This window comes from Choloepus didactylus, chromosome 20 (genome assembly GCF_015220235.1).
Source record: "Choloepus didactylus isolate mChoDid1 chromosome 20, mChoDid1.pri, whole genome shotgun sequence".
NCBI lineage: Eukaryota > Metazoa > Chordata > Mammalia > Pilosa > Megalonychidae > Choloepus > Choloepus didactylus.
The window spans coordinates 36,664,251-36,680,824 of NC_051326.1; the positions used below are offsets into that span (position 1 = coordinate 36,664,251).

The window sequence follows — 16,574 nt, forward strand, 5'->3', positions numbered from 1 at the left end:
CCTCTGTACCAAACCCCGGGGACAGTTCTCTCCATTTTCATGTTTTCTTACTAATCTTTTATCCTCAGGGGCAGAGTCTCTCTATCAAGGGAGCAAGGAAGACTCGTGGGAAAGTCATGTCAGGAAAGAGCACTAAACCTAGAGTCAAAAGAGCAGGTTCTCTTACCCCCTTCTGACTTGGCTGGGTGACCTCCGGCAGTTCCCTCAACCTGGCTGAGCCCTGACTGCCTCTGGACAGCTGGGAGCATGTTAGCTGCTTCCTGGGCTGCTGCGAGGATTGAGGCTGGAATTTCTGTGAAGTATACAGCACTCTGTGTCCATGGGTGAATTCCTTCTGGGTGTACCAAGAGATCCAAGAGAGTGACCACCTATGAGCCAGGGCAGCCCACACCTGGAAGTGGCTGACACGGCCAGGATTGAGTCATTTTGCAGACGTGGCATTGCAACTTCTCTTTTCTTAGGATGCTTACTGGATTTCTTGAAGACGGATGAAGGTAGCCGGTTGACCCTCCCAAGACTGATCGACATGTCGGCCCAGGTTTGTGGACTACCAAGCGCAGAGGGGGCCGGAGAGTATAATGGGGCACCCTTGTACTGGCACAGCCCCCAGGCCCTCTCATCCATACCATGTGGCTTAACAAAGTCAACTATTTAGAGGTTTTACCAGGTAGATTTAGGTTGGGCTGCAAAGGACAGAAAACCCAAATTAATAATAACAAATGTGTCAACTTCCAGAGGTGGGCAGTTTGGAGCAGGTAGGTGGCTCTGCTCCACAGAGTCACCAGGGACCCAGGCTTCTCCATCCTGCTGGATATTTTATTTTATTGTCCTAGATGGCTGCTCAAGCTTTAACATCAGGTCCTCTTTTTGGTCAGCAGGAAGAAGGAAGGAGGGAAGAAAGCCCACCTTCTTCCCCATAGGGTCATGTCCCACTACACTTGTTCTTATACCCCACTGGCCGCTGTCACATTGCCATGCCCAGCTGCAAGGGAGTCTGGGAAATGTGGTCTTCATTCCAAGAAGCCATAATAGGGTGAAGTGTGTTCTATTGCTAAGGAAGAAAGGGAGACGGATATGTGAGAGGCCCAGTCATCTTTGCCACAGAGTTAACAAGAGTTCCATTTAACCCAGTAGGCAAGTGTGTTTCATTGTGACCTTATTTATTTCTTGGATGGTGTCCACAAATGTCTTCTGAGGTTGTGATCCTGAAAACATTGGTCCCATCCTAGGAACCCTAAGTCCTGGTGCAGCCCTGGGACTTGGTCCCAGGCTGACGGGCATGCACAAGCTACACTCAGGTGTGAGGGACATCATTTCCTCTGAGCTCTAGACAATCCCTCACTTCTAGTATCTGGGACCTGCATGCACCTTCTCTTCTGCCTCTGGGCTGGTCCTCCTTGCTCCTTTGATTCACATGCAGAACTTTCCAGGCTTTGTGAGGTGAAGAACAGAATGGAGATAAGGGATCTTTCTTCTCTGGGGAATTTAGCTGACGGCTCTGACTGGCAAGAAAACTCATGACCCTGAGTGTGTGTGTGTGTTAAAACTGAAACTCTCAGCAGAAAATCCTTGGTCTGTGGTCAGCTTGTAAGACATATAAATACACACATCCATCCGGCGATGGGGAGGAGACCTGCCTCACCCACCAGTCCACATCGCCCTTCCTCAGCTCCTCTGGCTTTATCTGCCATGAGTATCGATGTGGGAATTGATATCATGACACCTTTTTTCCACTGAGGTGAGCAGAGACGGGGCTTTGAGCAGGCTGGGGAGATGGTTTCAGAAAAGTAATGCTGGTAAAGGTTTCAAACCACAAGACAGTGATAAGCCTGTTTCTTCCTCCTTCTCCCCACCCCTCCTCCTTCCTCCCTACTCCTCTTCCTCCTCCCTCCTCCCTCCCTCCCTCTTCCCTCCTCCTCCTCCCCCACCTTTCTCCTTTTCCTTCTCCTTCTTCATCTTTCTTCTTCTCTTATTCAATCTCTACTCCAACCCCTTGGAAAATCTTAGGTCACCCAGGGGTGTCTGAGTTTAATACCTAGATGTGGTCAAGAGCCTGGATGTTAGGAAACCAGAAAATCAGAACCTCCCAAGTGACCAGCTTCTAAAACCACAGTCTAGTCACATCAGCTCCTCACCATACCCCACGACGCCCCCACAAAGCTTTTCTGGGCTCTCCTTTACCTGCCCTACAGGACGAAATGCAAACCCGCCAAGGCCCTTTCTCCAAGGCCAGCTCAGGCCCACCCCAGGAGACACGTCCATCCACCACCCTCTGGGCTCCGTTGGCAGTCACACGGCCCTCGTCCCTGTTCCCTGATGCCCCGTGCCCCGGCACCCCGCTGCTCAGGCGGCTCCCTCTGCCCAGTCCACCTTTGACTCTCTCCCCACCTGGCAGAATCCCGATCAGCCTGCATGACCCAAGTCAAATGACCCGTGTGGCATCTCTGTGACGTTTTTCCTGGACGGGAAACTAGTAGAGGGCACTTAGCTCATGGTCTCCTCCTTGGCCTTGTGCTTATTAGCTTCTTCTGCTTGAAAGCAGTTCTGGATCATACTCATTTTTTTTTTAATTTCTAGCAGCATTCAATAAGTATTTGTTAATGGAACGAGTACTGTTAAAGGCTGTCCAGATGTCAGATTTTTAGTATTCAGCACCTCACCTTACAAATAAATGTATATTGATTACATAATTTAATGAAGGAATAAACAAGTGGATGAATGGATGGGTGGGTAGATTCAAGAATAAACTAATGCAAATGGGAAGATAAAGGGAAGTGAAATCAGTTCCAATACTGGCTTCTTGCAGTAGCAGGTCTGTGGAGTTCAATTTATTCTCTGTTCTCTGTCTGTCTCAGTTTCTTCAGGGAGCACAGTGAATAATGCCTTCGTTAGGTTCCTTGGCTAAAAGCAGCACAAACATATTCCTGGCCCAGTGCTGGTGATCCAGGGGACAGAGACAAGGTCTCTTCTTTTCCTGCCTCTGATTCCATTTGGATTCTGCCCACGCTGACTGAGTGCCCACCATGGGGCAGATGTTGGGATGGGCCTTTGCCACATGTCATCTCATCTAACTCTCTCCTCACCTGTGTGCCCTGAAGACCACTTCCCCCATGTTCCTTCCTGCCCCTTCCTTTTCTTCTCCCCCCCACCCCCCACTCAGGAGACCTTTCTTTTCTCCTGCCTTTGTTTTGTTGTCTTCCCCTCCTGCAGACATTTGAAGGAGAGAAGGAGAAGGGGTGTAGGTAGCCTTGTGTCACTGATGACAACGGGCTGGGTTTCTGCCATTCTGGACTTCTAGGGGACTGGGATTTATTCACTTGAAGAGCAACTTAATCCATCTTTCTACTCCAGCAATACACACACACACACAAGCTTTCCTCTCCCAGCTCTGCAAGAGGAAGGAGGCTGGTCCAACAGACACGCTGGTGGGCATAGGCAGGGGTGGGGCAGAGTTATTGCTCTTACTGCAGAGTGGGCAAGGACACTGGGTAGGCTCAGTCCTTGCTTGGAGGGCACCACACTGCCCTTCGCTGTGACCTGTTCCCTCAGATCGCTGAAGGAATGGCATACATTGAACAAAGGAACTCAATCCACCGTGACCTGAGGGCAGCCAACATCCTGGTGTCTGAGACCCTGTGCTGCAAAATTGCTGACTTTGGCTTGGCCCGGATCATCGACAGTGAATACACTGCCCAGGAGGGTGAGCAGAGATCCAAAGTGCAAGGATGCCTTTGGGCCTTACCTTCTCCAACTCCCCAGGGTCCCCTTGGACTTCTCCTTGACACTATCTAGCACAGCCCTGTGTGCAAAGATCTCAGAGCTGTGTGGGTCTTCGATTTTGGCCTTACCTCAATGTAGAACAGCATTTCCTGAAATATGTTCTGCAGGATACTAGTGCCTCAAGATGCTCCACTGAGGAATGGCTCTGTGATGAAGAGAATTTGGAGACACTGCACACTCCATTCCCCTCCTGGGGATTCCCAGTGCACGTCAGCATTTTAAAGGCACTGAGAAGTCCCAGAGCAAATAAATGGTTTACATTTGTTTCACCTGCTATCTCCCAAACTAATTTGAGTCCAAAATACTTTTTCCTGTTAGGTTCTATTAACATTTCACATAACTAAAATTTCTCAAAACACACTTTGGAAAACACTGCTCTCAAGTTTGAGCAGCAAAACTTTATATCTGGATGAGAGTTCTCACTGTGCACCTCTGCTATACTTTGTTAGTATAACTGAGGTAAAATCCCCTTCACAAGAGGATTTGAAGTGGTCACGTACATTTATCAACCAACCAACCAGCCAATATTAGCTGAGTATAATAATCAGTTGTTAGAGAAGAAGGGTGGATATGGCTCGTTCCCTCTGGGTACTTTGCGCTGGCTGGAGAGACCAAGAAACAAGGCAAGGTGGGAGCCAACCAAGTGCTGAGTTAAGTGGTCAGCCCTGAATGCTGAGGAGAGCTGCAGCCATCAGAGGGGACTACCCCAGTGCAGCAGGATTTGAATTCCTTCCTCACAATGACCCTGGGAAGTATGTAAGTCATGCATCATCGTTTCCATTTTGCAGATAAGTTGAAATGGCTTGCCCAAGTCCTGGGTCCCCTGTTATTAAACAAGGTCCATGCAAGGTGCAAAAGGGCTGCTCTGTCCCAGATGGAAACATGTTGGTTTCCCAGTGAGACCCACTTGCTCTCTTTTTAAATCACCCAAAGAGAGTGATGGGTGAGTGGTATTTATTGCCCATATTATCCTTTCGTGTGGAAAACCAGTGTCTGCATTTCCATAGTCGTGTTTTTAGTGTCTTCGTATCTCCACGGACGCATCTCTACTGTGTCTGGCTAGCCACGGCAGCTGGGGCAGGGTGGGGGGGCAGGAGGGGCAGGGAGGGGGGCAGGTAGCAGGCAGCCGTCACCTTACAAAGCTGTTCATGGCTCTCCCCACAGGTGCCAAGTTCCCCATCAAGTGGACCGCCCCCGAGGCCATCCACTTTGGGGTGTTCACCATCAAAGCAGACGTGTGGTCATTCGGCGTCCTCCTGATGGAGATTGTCACTTACGGGCGTGTGCCCTACCCAGGTGGGCAGCTGCTCCCCACAGCCTCTCGCCACGCTCCCTGCCTTTCTGGGATTGCTCTGAAGGCAGATACTCCATCCCTCAGCGCCCAGGGCTGTCCACATACTTGTCAGAATGGGGTCCCAGCTGTCAGGACAGAGACATGGTATCCTGCTGGGGGGTGAAGGGTGGGGGGCTTTCAGCATTTCTTTTGGCAACAGTTATGTCCTCTCCTTCCAGCAAGGGTTAGTGAGCCCCAAAACTGGAATTGACGGAAAGGTCAGGGTTGGAACACAAGTTACTCCCAACTAGTGTCTTCTCAGTTGGAGACAGGTTTCCCTGCCTTGGCCTGACCCCATGTATTCCAGAGAACCCCATCCTGAGGCAGCACAACTGCAAAATCAAGACCCCATCCCCACCCCATCCCGATCCAAAAGCGCGGGGGCAGCTTAGCCGGCCTGTAGCATCTCCCTTTCTCTGCCCATCTGCCCGTTAGTGAGTTTTCATGGGGTACCCTGCCCAGATGCGTGATGCGTCCTGGGGAAATCACAGGTAATCTAAACAAGGTACCCTCACCTGAGGACTCCAGCATTGAGGAGAAACTGGGCAGCTGCCTTTCCAGCTGTCCTCCAAGGCTGACTACCCTTAGTTGATTGAATAGATCCCAGCGATTAAAAATAGATAAATAAATAAAGAGATGCTTGCAGCAGCTGAGCAGACCAACAGGTAATGTGCAAAGCAGGAGAGGCTGGGTCTGTGCTTGGACGCGACGTGCACCTCCCTCTGTGCTCGCCCGCGGGCCCCGGCGGCTTTTGGGATTCCGCCGCGCCGCCCTCACGCGCGCTCTCCCTCCCGCCCCAGGCATGAGCAACCCCGAGGTCATCCGCCACCTGGAGCGCGGCTACCGCATGCCGCGCCCGGAGTCGTGCCCGCCCGAGCTGTACAGCGGCGTGATCGCCGAGTGCTGGCGGAGCCGGCCGGAGGAGCGGCCCACCTTCGAGTTCCTGCAGTCGGTGCTCGAGGACTTCTACACGGCCACCGAGCGGCAGTACGAGCTCCAGCCCTAGGCCCCCGCCCGGCCCTGCGAGGGACGCGCGCCAGGAGGCGATGGCACCACCGGGCTGAGCTTCAGGTGGAGGGAAATGGTCCCTGACCTTTGGACAGACCGTTAGGATTCGCTAGGCATTTTCGTATCCGGGCCCTAGGACAACCTTGAAAAGCAGGGAGGGATTATTGTCCCAATTTCGCAGAAGAGGACACGGGAGGATAGAGGCGGTGCAGGAGATGGGTACAGCACGGGCTCTGCAGCCAGGCTGCTGGGATCCGATCTCAACCTCACCAGTCACTGGCTGTGTGCCTTTGGACAAGTTACTGCGCCTCTCTGTGCCTCTGTTTTCTCATTTCTAAAGAGGAGGGGGGAGGGGGAGACAATAAGAGTACCTACCTCATATGTTCCTGAGGATTAAATCAATTAATCTGGGTTAGGAGTTCAGAACAGTGCCTGGCACATGCTAAGCACTGTGAAGTGACTGTCATATCAGAAGGGGACTCAGGTCTTCCAACCAAGGCTTCCTGGTAGTGGCACCAAAGCTGAGAAGTCAGGCTGCAGGTGGCTCCCTTTCTGCCACTACCAGAAGCTGGCCTCTGAAGATCAGAACCGAATCCTCCCAGAGGTCTGTGGAGAAGCTCCACCTCTGACTGGCTCCCGGAAGGATAAACAGCCCACCTAGGGTGCGCTCCAGCACTTTGGGACTTTTCTTAATAAAATCACACGAGTCTGGTCTTTTCAGTGTCATTACCAGTGATAAGCCGGGACACAGCAGGTATGGTGTACGCGGTGACATGGTTGGTGCCTCTAGGGAGTCCCTGAGTGGCATCAGGTTTCCAGGGGAAACCAAGTCCCCAGCCCCATGACAGCTGGGCAGACCCAACTGTCACTGCCTTTTAGGAGAGACCTGAGCAGGGCCAGCAGGTGGCGCCCTCGCCCTAGAAATCCTTAGCCTCCGGGTCTGAGTCGGAATCTTTGCTCAACATAGCTCCAGAATTAACGATGGGAGCGAGTGTATATTGATTGGGTGTTCCAGTCTGCAAAGATGAAAAAAAACAAGCTCCCTGCCCCTGGAATCCATGGGGACCAAGTGCATCAACAAATGAGCGGATGACCATGGGCTGGCAACACAAACATTCACTGGTAACACTAACATCCGTTGGTAACACTAACATTCATTGGCAACACTGTCACATTCCGTGGAGGCTTCCCACTGTTCTAAACACTTGTCATGTTTGATTATAATCCTTGGACAACCCAAAGAGGTGGAAATATTGCTATCCCCATTTACAAATGAGGACACCGTGGCCCAGGGTTCAGGTGATGTTCACAAGGCTACACAGCTACATAAGCAGCAGGATGTGGCTGTGGACCCAAGCAGTGGGTAGGAAACGATTGCTGGTCGCTGCCTCGGTGAGGGACGGCTGGGGTGAGAGAACCTTACAGAGTTCTCATCTGCTGGGGCACAGAGGAAAGTGACTGAAGGCGAAAAGGTTACACATTTGTATACTACTTGCTATTTATAGAGTACTTTCATGTACAATCTGTCAATTGATTCTCAAATGTGTTTGCAGTCCTCATTATGACTCAGTTTTACAAATGAGGAAACTGACAGAGTCCCCATTGCCACCATGACCAGGCTTGTCCCAAGGCCCTTAGCTGGTAAGTGCTGAATCTGGGATTTGAAACCTGCTCTTTGCCTCCAAAGCCCCTTGCCATGACAGCCACATAGGCAGAGCACAATGACCTCAGGAGTAGGGGTGGGATGGGGGTGTGGGAGAAGGGTCTGGAAAGGTAGAGCAGGGGCAGGTGTGGTGAGCCTCCCTGAAGAGTTGCCGGTTGGCGCCACGGAAGGCTTTTAGGCAGGTGAGTGAGGTGGGCAGATCAGAGTTTGGACAGATCTCCCTGCCGCTGGTGGAAGATGGTGGAGGTAGAGAGGAAGGGAAACCAGTCCGATGGGGGCAGTAGGGACTCGAGAGAATTCCAGGGCTTCTGTCCTTCCCCAGGACTGAAGGAATCTTGTGGAGGTGGTTAATAAACCTCTCAGAAATGAAAACACAGCTCAGTCCTCCAGGCCCAGTGCCCACACTCCCCAGTGCCCTCAGGCCTCCTGGACAGACAAGGTTGAAGGAAGAAGGAATTTCTGGGAATTGGGGCTGCCTAGCCATGAACCTGGGGCAAAGGGGGACATGGCTGATGGGAATTAAGCAGGTGTTCAGAGCACTGGAGAGACTACTGCACCTGAAGATGGGGCACCAGGCAGAGAGAATCCAAGCCCAAGGGGCCCACGGCTGGGAAGGGCTGTGGTGACCCTCTCTAGGGGCCCTGAGAGAACCTAAGGACTCTTCCCGCAGTAGGGGTGGGCACGGCTATAGTCAATAAGATGAAGAATGAGTTCCTCCTTCCAGCTTTCCTGGAACTTGGGCCAGGGCACCTCCTCCCTGTACCCTCTGTGACCCCAGAAATGGCAGAAAGGGCTCTGAAGGGGCTTCCTGTGACTTGGGTTCTAGGCCTACCCACTGTCCACTGGCTGCAAGACCAGGTACTGGCTCATTATCTTTCTGGACCCCACTGCCTTCCCCTATAGGCGAAGGGGGTTACAATTCTTCACAAACATCACAATTCATGAAAATAACCATAGGTCCTGGTTTTTAAGTGCTGGTTCCTAGAGCTCTCCCTCAGAGACTCCGATCCAGTGGGCCAAAGGCAGAATTCTGGAAACTTCATCTTTCATAAGCATCCTAAGTGGCTCTGGTGAAGGCCATTCTCAGCTTAGACCAGTGGTTCTCAAACCTGGCTGCACATTAGAATCATGGTGGGGGAGGGTGTGCATTTAAAAGCCGGTGCCAGCATTCCACAACCAATTGTCTAGGTCCTGGCCTGGGCATCTGAATATTTTAAATGTCCTCAGCTGAAATTAATGTTCAGTTGGGACTGAGAGCCACAGGATTAGGCTGTGTGAGGTTTGGAAGTACTCCTTCCCACAAAGACTGGCCCCATGTCACCTGAGGTCCTCTTTAACTCCAGAGGCTGTCTGATGTTCGGGTCCTGGAAATCTCAGCGACTATAAAAGGGACCCGCAAGATCCATTTTCAGAGAGACACCCAGGCAAGGCAGATACATTCCCCTTCTCCACCTCCTACTCCCAAGTTTTCCTGGAGAAGAGGCTGGTGCCATATCATGAAGCAGAAGTTAGAGTTTTTCCCACTAGGAGGCACGCTTGCCTTAGCGGTTTTCCTTAGTGGGTTCCTGGTCGTCTCATATAAAAAAGTTTATAAAGGACAAAGAGCCTTCCCTTTCCCAGCCAGGAAGTGTGAGAATGTGTGGGAAGATAGAAAGAACGGGCAAAAGAGCTCGGCACCATGGAAGATGGAGAAGCAGCCACATTTCCTGCTCTTCAAATCTGCCTTCTGAGCTAGGGGGGAGGTTCATGCATATGGGGGAGGGTAGTCTCCCAACCATAAATCTGCACGTGTGAGATTATTAGAAAAGCAGGCCCATGCCTGAAGCATCCGGGGCTTAAGTTTGCTGTCGCCCCACCCAGAACGTTGGTGAGGAGCGTGGCCGCAGGACTTCAGTCCCCAGGCCGCTTCCTGGCTATGATGGGGGGTGAGCTTTCCCTTTGTCCCGCCCTCCCCAGAGCCAGCACACACTTGCAGCATCACTATGAAGGTCTTTGGGGTCAGATAGATCTCGGCTCTAGCACTTCCTCTCACAGGATGTGTGACTTTGGATACTTGGTTTAACTGCTCTGAAGCTCAGTTTCCTCTTCTGCAAAATGAGAATAATAGTGACACCTACAGCACAGGGTTTAAGTGTGATAGTAGATGTGAGGCATTTAGCACAGAGCCTGGCTTACAGCAAATGCCCAGAAATGTTAGCTCTGGTTATTGGGATTACAGCCCCCAAAGAAAGACCTTCCAAAACGCTGCACCCTGTGCTTCCCAAACCCTTAGCTGGGCTTCCTCTGCCTCCTGTGATAGCTCTCCTCTCTCAGGCTTCTTTCTGTACCCCCACAGCCTTTGTCCTCTGCTTGTTGCTGTGAGTTTTGTTTTGTCTGCTTTCAAACTCTTCCAACCTCAGGGCCGAAGTGTGAAAAGAGCACACATGGTCTGAAGTCAAGGACCTAAGTTTACCGGACACTTTCTAGCTATGCGCCTTGGGTGAGTAAATCAGTTCCCCTGAGCCTCAATTTTCTCATCTGTAAACAATGGAGAATAATGCCTCCCTCATAGTGGTATTTTTTTAAGGATTTAAAATGTACTTTGAAAAGAGAATATTAACACAGAATGTAATAATTATTTTTTCTTTCCTATCTTCCCCGGCTTCCAGGCAATGTATTCTTGTGACTTGTTGACTGTTTTCAAAAACAAGAATGATTTGGTGAATAAACTTCCCATTTAAAATTAGAAAGCCCCAAAGCTAAGCTGGAATCCTAGCTTTAAGCAAACTCATATAAAACCTCAAGATTTACATGGAAGATAAAACTGCCTTTAATGATATATTCAATGATAGGTTCCGGCACGTATTCCTTTAGGCACTTAAAACTAGAACTCGTTTGTCTCACAGTGTCATTTTAATAGTAATAACCCAAATTTCTTCAAATTTGGTCCCCACGGGGTCTCAGCCCTCTTTGAAATGCCCTTGGGTGCTGGAATAAGCCTCTGCCATTCCGCTGTTGCCCACGAGGGGGCGCCATGTGCCTGGCCGAGGGGCAGACGCCCCTGGGGAAAGGGACAGGCTTCCTCCTCTTGTGTCAGACTCTCCAAGGGCCCCGTGCGGTGATGCTTGGACCCCAGTGTGTTACAGAACCTTTTTGGGAAGTAGTCCTTTCAATTTCCCGCCTGGATGAGTCTGCCCCAGCGTGGCTTCTGATCTTCAAGGAGCTCGGCCAAAGCTCTCACCGCACGTCCCGGGGGGCGCACGCAGGGGCCCCGCCCTCAAAATGTTCAGAAAGATATTCTCAGGGACACAGTCGCCACGTCACAGAGGCATGCAAGAACCGTGTCTAGGTCTGGGCACTCCAGCCGCAGAGGTGACAAGGAGAGAGAGCAGAGCGCAGTGTCCATCGTGGCCCACAGACAGATCCTGGAACGCAGGAGACACCTGAGCCTTTGACATGAGGCTTGTCAGCACATCTCACCGCAAAGCGGAGCTTGTAAAGTCTTCTGAATTATTAAAGAAAGATGGAACCCTGTTACCATGTTAAGAATCTTATAGAGCTGGAGAGGACTTTAATAATCTGTCACCATTTATTGAGAATAATGTGAATACAACCCTGAGAGGTGGGTCCCATAATCCTCATTTTACAGATGAGGAAACTTGGTCACAGAGAGGGTAAGTAACTGGCCCAAGGTTGCACAGCTGGTAAACGGTGAGTGAGGACTCATCACCAACTAGAGAGAATCTGGTCTAGATGTTTCAAACTGTGCCTCTTGGAGCATTAGGGATTCTATAGCAGACCCTCTGGAGAAGGAAGCAGACACTGGGGTGGGGGTGGAGAGAATAAGAATGTGGATTTCAAGACTCACCCTACCCCCACTTCAAACATAGCAATTCCTCTTGCAGCTACCTTGTAAGGGTTTATTTGAACAGAGTGTAGCTTCAACATTTTTGGAAAATCACCACCTTTTCCATCTCACAAATGGGAAACTGAGGCCTAGATAAGAGATTTGCCCAAGGACACTCCTTGGCTGAGCTGCCTCCAAATTCCCAGGCCTCCAGGCTCCATCCACACGGGCTCACCTCGGTTTCCTCGTGGGCAAATCTAGTTGCCTTCAGGATTTTCTGAAAATAAAAATCCTTACATTTAAGAACGCTGTAAATCAGATTAGTTGGTTCACTGAACATCCCATTCCCTAACCAAGCCACAATAGCCATTTACTTAAGGGAGTATAGAGTTTTTAAAACAGTTACTCATAAGAAGGGACACAGCACTTGACAGCATGTAAAGTGATTCCACGCGCGTTGCCTCAAGCACTCCTCAGAGCAGCCTCTTGGGTGTGCGACCCTCTTCATCTAGTTCATTCTCAGAAAGAGGAAGGTGGAGAGGCTGAGTATATTGCTCACCATCGTATCCTTACAAAGTGGCAGAGCCAGAATTCAAAACCTGGGCTCGTAGCTCTGCCCCCAGCACACGCGTGACCCAGCAAGGGGTGCTGCAATTAGAAGTGCTCTTGAGAACCTGAGGAACAGAGTGGACATAACCCCCAAGAGCTTGTTGAGTAGCCCTTGTGGGGCAATCCTTTTAATAAGGTTAAGCAAACGGTTCAGAGAGGATGACAGGAAGGTTTGGGGAAAGCCTGGTGGAACAGACGTGAGGAAGAGAAACATCTGGCCTTGACAGGGCCACCAGGCTTACTGGATTCCCATCCATTCGTCGGTTACAGCAGTCCTTGGAGAGGTGAAGTGCCACCAAGCCCCTGTGCATGAGATCAGGGCCTTTACTGATGATGCATCTAGTAACAACTCCACCTGACATCCGCTGTAGATCTGAAATAGCCATCAGGGAATGGCCAGGACATCACGGAGAAAAATTAAAATGCGTGGGCAGAATAGTGGGTGCATGCAGAAAATGTCTGACCAGCTTACTAAGAGACTTTGTGACCTCTCAGGCCCCTGATTGAACCTAAAGAGATGCAGTGATGAGTAAGACAAGACCCCTACTCCCAAGGAGCTTTGAATGTGCCCTTATTCAACAGAAACATGAATGCCACCCGTGTCCCCAAACAAGGATGCTAGTAACAATGACAGTGATAACAAGGCCACCTAACTGTGTGTGTGCCAGCCATGGTGCCTATGCATCACATACACAGTCTCACCCAGTCCTCACCACGACCCTCAGAAGAAGATTCTGTTACTGTTCCCATTTTGTAGATGAGAAAACTGAGGCTCCAAAAGGTGAAGTCATCTGCCAATGTCACATTGCTGGGGAGTGGCCAGCCTGGGGTGCAAGCCCCCGTCTGTCTGAGCCCAGGCCTGAGCTTCTCCCACCCCTCGGTAGAGCCCCCTCCAGCGAGAGCTTCCTGGGAGAGGAAGGGAGCTAAGTGCTTTGAGACTGAGCTGGAGCTTGACCCCAGAAACCAATGTCAGGCAATGTTTGGTCACCTCTTATTGGCTGTGGAACACTGGCAAGTTATTTAACCTATGAGCCTGATTTTCAGCATCTTTAAAATGGACCCAGACACACCTATCTTCAAGAGAAGTTGGGGATGACCTGAGATGATGTATATAAAGTTTCAGCTACAGGGTGGTGTGTGCAGTAGGCTGTCAATACACATTCTACTCCCTTCCCCCAAATGCACTTGGAAGCCAAGGCCCAGGCCAGATAGCCCCTTCCCTGGGCTGGGGGTGGGAGCCCAACCCCCTGGAACCTCTGTTTCCCACTTCCCACCCCGATTCCATTCCACCTCCATTTTCAATCAGCAGCTCAGCTCCCTGGGCTAACAGGTCCCTGTGGGCAGCAGAGGCTGACAGGAGCTGATGGGAGCCAGTCCCAGAGGGTCTGAAGGCAGATTACTGAGGACTGATGAGGTGAAAAGGGATTGCTGCCCCCCGAGCTGACAGCATCACCTGGGAGGAAGGGCAGACAGGAAGGCAAGAGGGGACCTCTCTCGGCCTAATGTCTCCCTGGAAGAGCAAGGGGTCCATCTAGGTGTGTCTGTTGGAGCCTTCCCCTTCTGTGCCAAGGTCACGCTGCTGCTCTCGGTTAAAATTAGCCTTCTGTTCATTGCCTTGGACCAAGAATAGCCTTTTCCCGTGAACCACCAGGCCCCGACCAGGCACAGATGGGGGCTGGGCTGTGTGCCTCCTGCTCGCCACTGAGCAAACAGAATACAAGCCTGCTGTACCAGAGGCTGGAGAGAGGGGTGGGGTGTGTGCATGTGTGTCGGTGTGTGTGTTTGTGTGTGCACAGTGGGCATAACTACCCAAACCAGGGCATCTGGGAAGGAGACATAATCATGAAATTGTACAAACGTGTCATTCTTGGTACTGTTCCTGGGTCATGTCGTTTCTTTCTTACCTCCAAGATACCATATAATACTCATTTCTAGTCCTTACCTTTAAACAGTAGGGCTACCCCACCCCATACACCATAGCCTAGATTAAGGAGAATGTGAAGCACTTCTTGAATCCCAGGTGATGCATGAATATTTGTTGAGTGAGTGGGCAAATGATAAATCAAGACAAGAAATGGCTGGGCCACTACCTTCTGCTGAGCCGAGCTGTGTCTTTTTCCCACTGTGTCCCCAGCCCCTATCACAGAAAGTGCTCAATGGTTATTTGTTGAATACAGAAATAAACAGGATACAGGATGTTGGAAGCAAGGTAGAAAAAAAAAAAGAATGAATGAAAGAAACAGGGGATCAGTCACTATTTTACTTTGTCCACATCATGCCTGATTCCGCGTCCTCACTTGTGGGGTGGATGTACTGATCAGCGGCCTTGCCAGGAATGGATGAGGCGATGCCTCTCAAGTACTTAGCAGAATGCCCGGCACACAATCGGCATTCAGCAAATGGTGGTTGTCATTAATTTACCAGATTTCAGTGGATAAAACAAACAGGAGCACTGTGCTCCAGGGCGCAGCTGCTAATCCTGCAGAGGAGAACCTCAGTGAAGGACACTGTAAACAAAGTTAAAAGTAAGTGTCAGACGGGGAGAAAATATTTGCAGTACCTGTATAATAGACAAAGGATTACTGCAGAGAAAACCTAAGGCGTTCTTCCTGTTCCTAAACAAACCAAAAGACAAATGGATGAATGATAAGAATGGGCACTACACAGAAAGAAAAATACAAACAGCTAATAAACATAGAAAAAGGGGCTCAACTGCACCAGAAACTGGAAAAACGCAAATTAAATAGTAATGTGGAATGTTTTACCCATGTGAATGGCTAAACGGCAATACTGCTAACACCCAATATTGGTGAAGATGTGAGAAAATGGTTGCTGTCATAAAAATGTTGATGGATGTCTAATTTGATAAAGTCTTTCTGGAGAGCATTTTTGACAGTAATGATCAAAATTTTAAAATGCATATACTCACTGATGGAGCAGTTGCATTTCTGGAAACTTATCCTGCAGTATAACACGCCCTTGTCCTCAGAGATATATGTACAATAATCTTCATTGAAGTATGTTTGTAATTGCAAAAAATTAGAAACAACTTAAAGGTACAATAATGGGGGAAGATTTAAGTAAATTATGGCACATCTATTTTATGTAGTACTATTCTGTCATTAAAAATGAACAGGGCACCTCTAAAGGTGGACGTATGGAAACATGTCCAAGAATTATCATGTGGAAAAAAAATGCAGAAAAATACATATTTTTACATACACATGCGTATCATTTTATATTTATTACACACACATTTATATGTATGCAAACGTGTAGAAAGGGACCGAATGATGCCACTAAACAGAATCAACCGTAACCTCAGGGGAGGGACGTGGGCCGGGAGAGAATGGGGCAGAGGCGGACGAGTGAGACCCTTTGCAATTCACTCTGTCCTGCTGTTTGATTTTTTGCATCTTTTAGGATGAGAATGCATTAATGCATTTGGAGAAGAAAAAAGCCAGGCGGGCCCGTCACTGATGGATTGTTCGGTGCAACTGTGCCTGGTGGCAGAGAATGGATGACATGAGCCCCGGAGGACGAGTCCCGCCCTGGGGCTCCAGGCGGCCTCCCGACGCGGGGCCTCCTTCGCCGCAGCTCCCCCTTCATTCCGGTCCGTTTCCGCTCCCGATAGCGCCCTCCCGCAGGTAGGACCCGCAGCCGACGCGGGCTGGGCGCAGGCTGCTATCAGCGCCTCCGCCGGCCAGGCCAGCCCTGCCCAGCGCCTTTCATGCGCCCGCGCGGGCCGCTCCCGGGACGGTCCATCACGCGGCTTATCGTCGCCGTGCGCAGGCGGCCGCGGCGCGTCAACACCGGCGGGGAGGGCGGCCGCGGGCACCCAGAAGCGGGGACCCCCTGGCGGGCGGGGGAGTCCGCGGGGTTTGCAGGCGACCCAAGCCCCTCCCCGTAGCCCAGTCCAGCATCTTAACTGAGGGTGACAACTTCCCACCAGCAGAGGCTCCTCAACAATTATGATGTCCCGGTGTGAAAGAATTCTTTAGATGATCCTCTCTTTCTGTACGAACAGTAATAGCTCCTACCGTTAATTGAGTCCCTGCTATGGGCCAGCAGTTGCTATGGTAGGCGGTTTACATGCTTGTTTTGTTTCTGTTTTATTAATCTTTGCAACCGTGCTAACAGGTAGGTACTGGGATGCCCACTTAATAGATGAAGAAATACAGATATTAAGTGACTGAGTTCACCAGCAAATAAACAACCAAAGCAGGATTTGAACCCAGGTCTGTGTGACTGCAAAGCAAAGTGGATGGTCCTCTGCTTGACTTCTTCCTGGAAAGCAAAAGGTCCAAGTGGACCCAGCCAGGAATTGTCCCTGGCGTCTCTCATCCCAGCTGTGA

The 16,574-nt window shown here is 50.4% G+C and overlaps 1 protein-coding gene across 4 annotated transcripts in view; it reads left to right on the top strand.

The window, feature by feature from the left end:
• The window catches only part of BLK (BLK proto-oncogene, Src family tyrosine kinase), a 77,070-nt gene extending 70,235 nt beyond the window's left edge, over window positions 1-6,835 (top strand). For all 4 annotated transcript variants that reach the window (XM_037812720.1, XM_037812719.1, XM_037812721.1 and 1 more), the window contains 4 exons: window positions 462-538; window positions 3,550-3,700; window positions 4,945-5,076; window positions 5,914-6,835. In XM_037812720.1, the coding sequence (XP_037668648.1) occupies window positions 462-538; window positions 3,550-3,700; window positions 4,945-5,076; window positions 5,914-6,119 (566 nt within the window). In that variant the 3' untranslated portion in view covers window positions 6,120-6,835. The remainder of the gene's footprint in view (window positions 1-461; window positions 539-3,549; window positions 3,701-4,944; window positions 5,077-5,913) is intronic.
• Window positions 6,836-16,574: the final 9,739 nt, after the last annotated feature.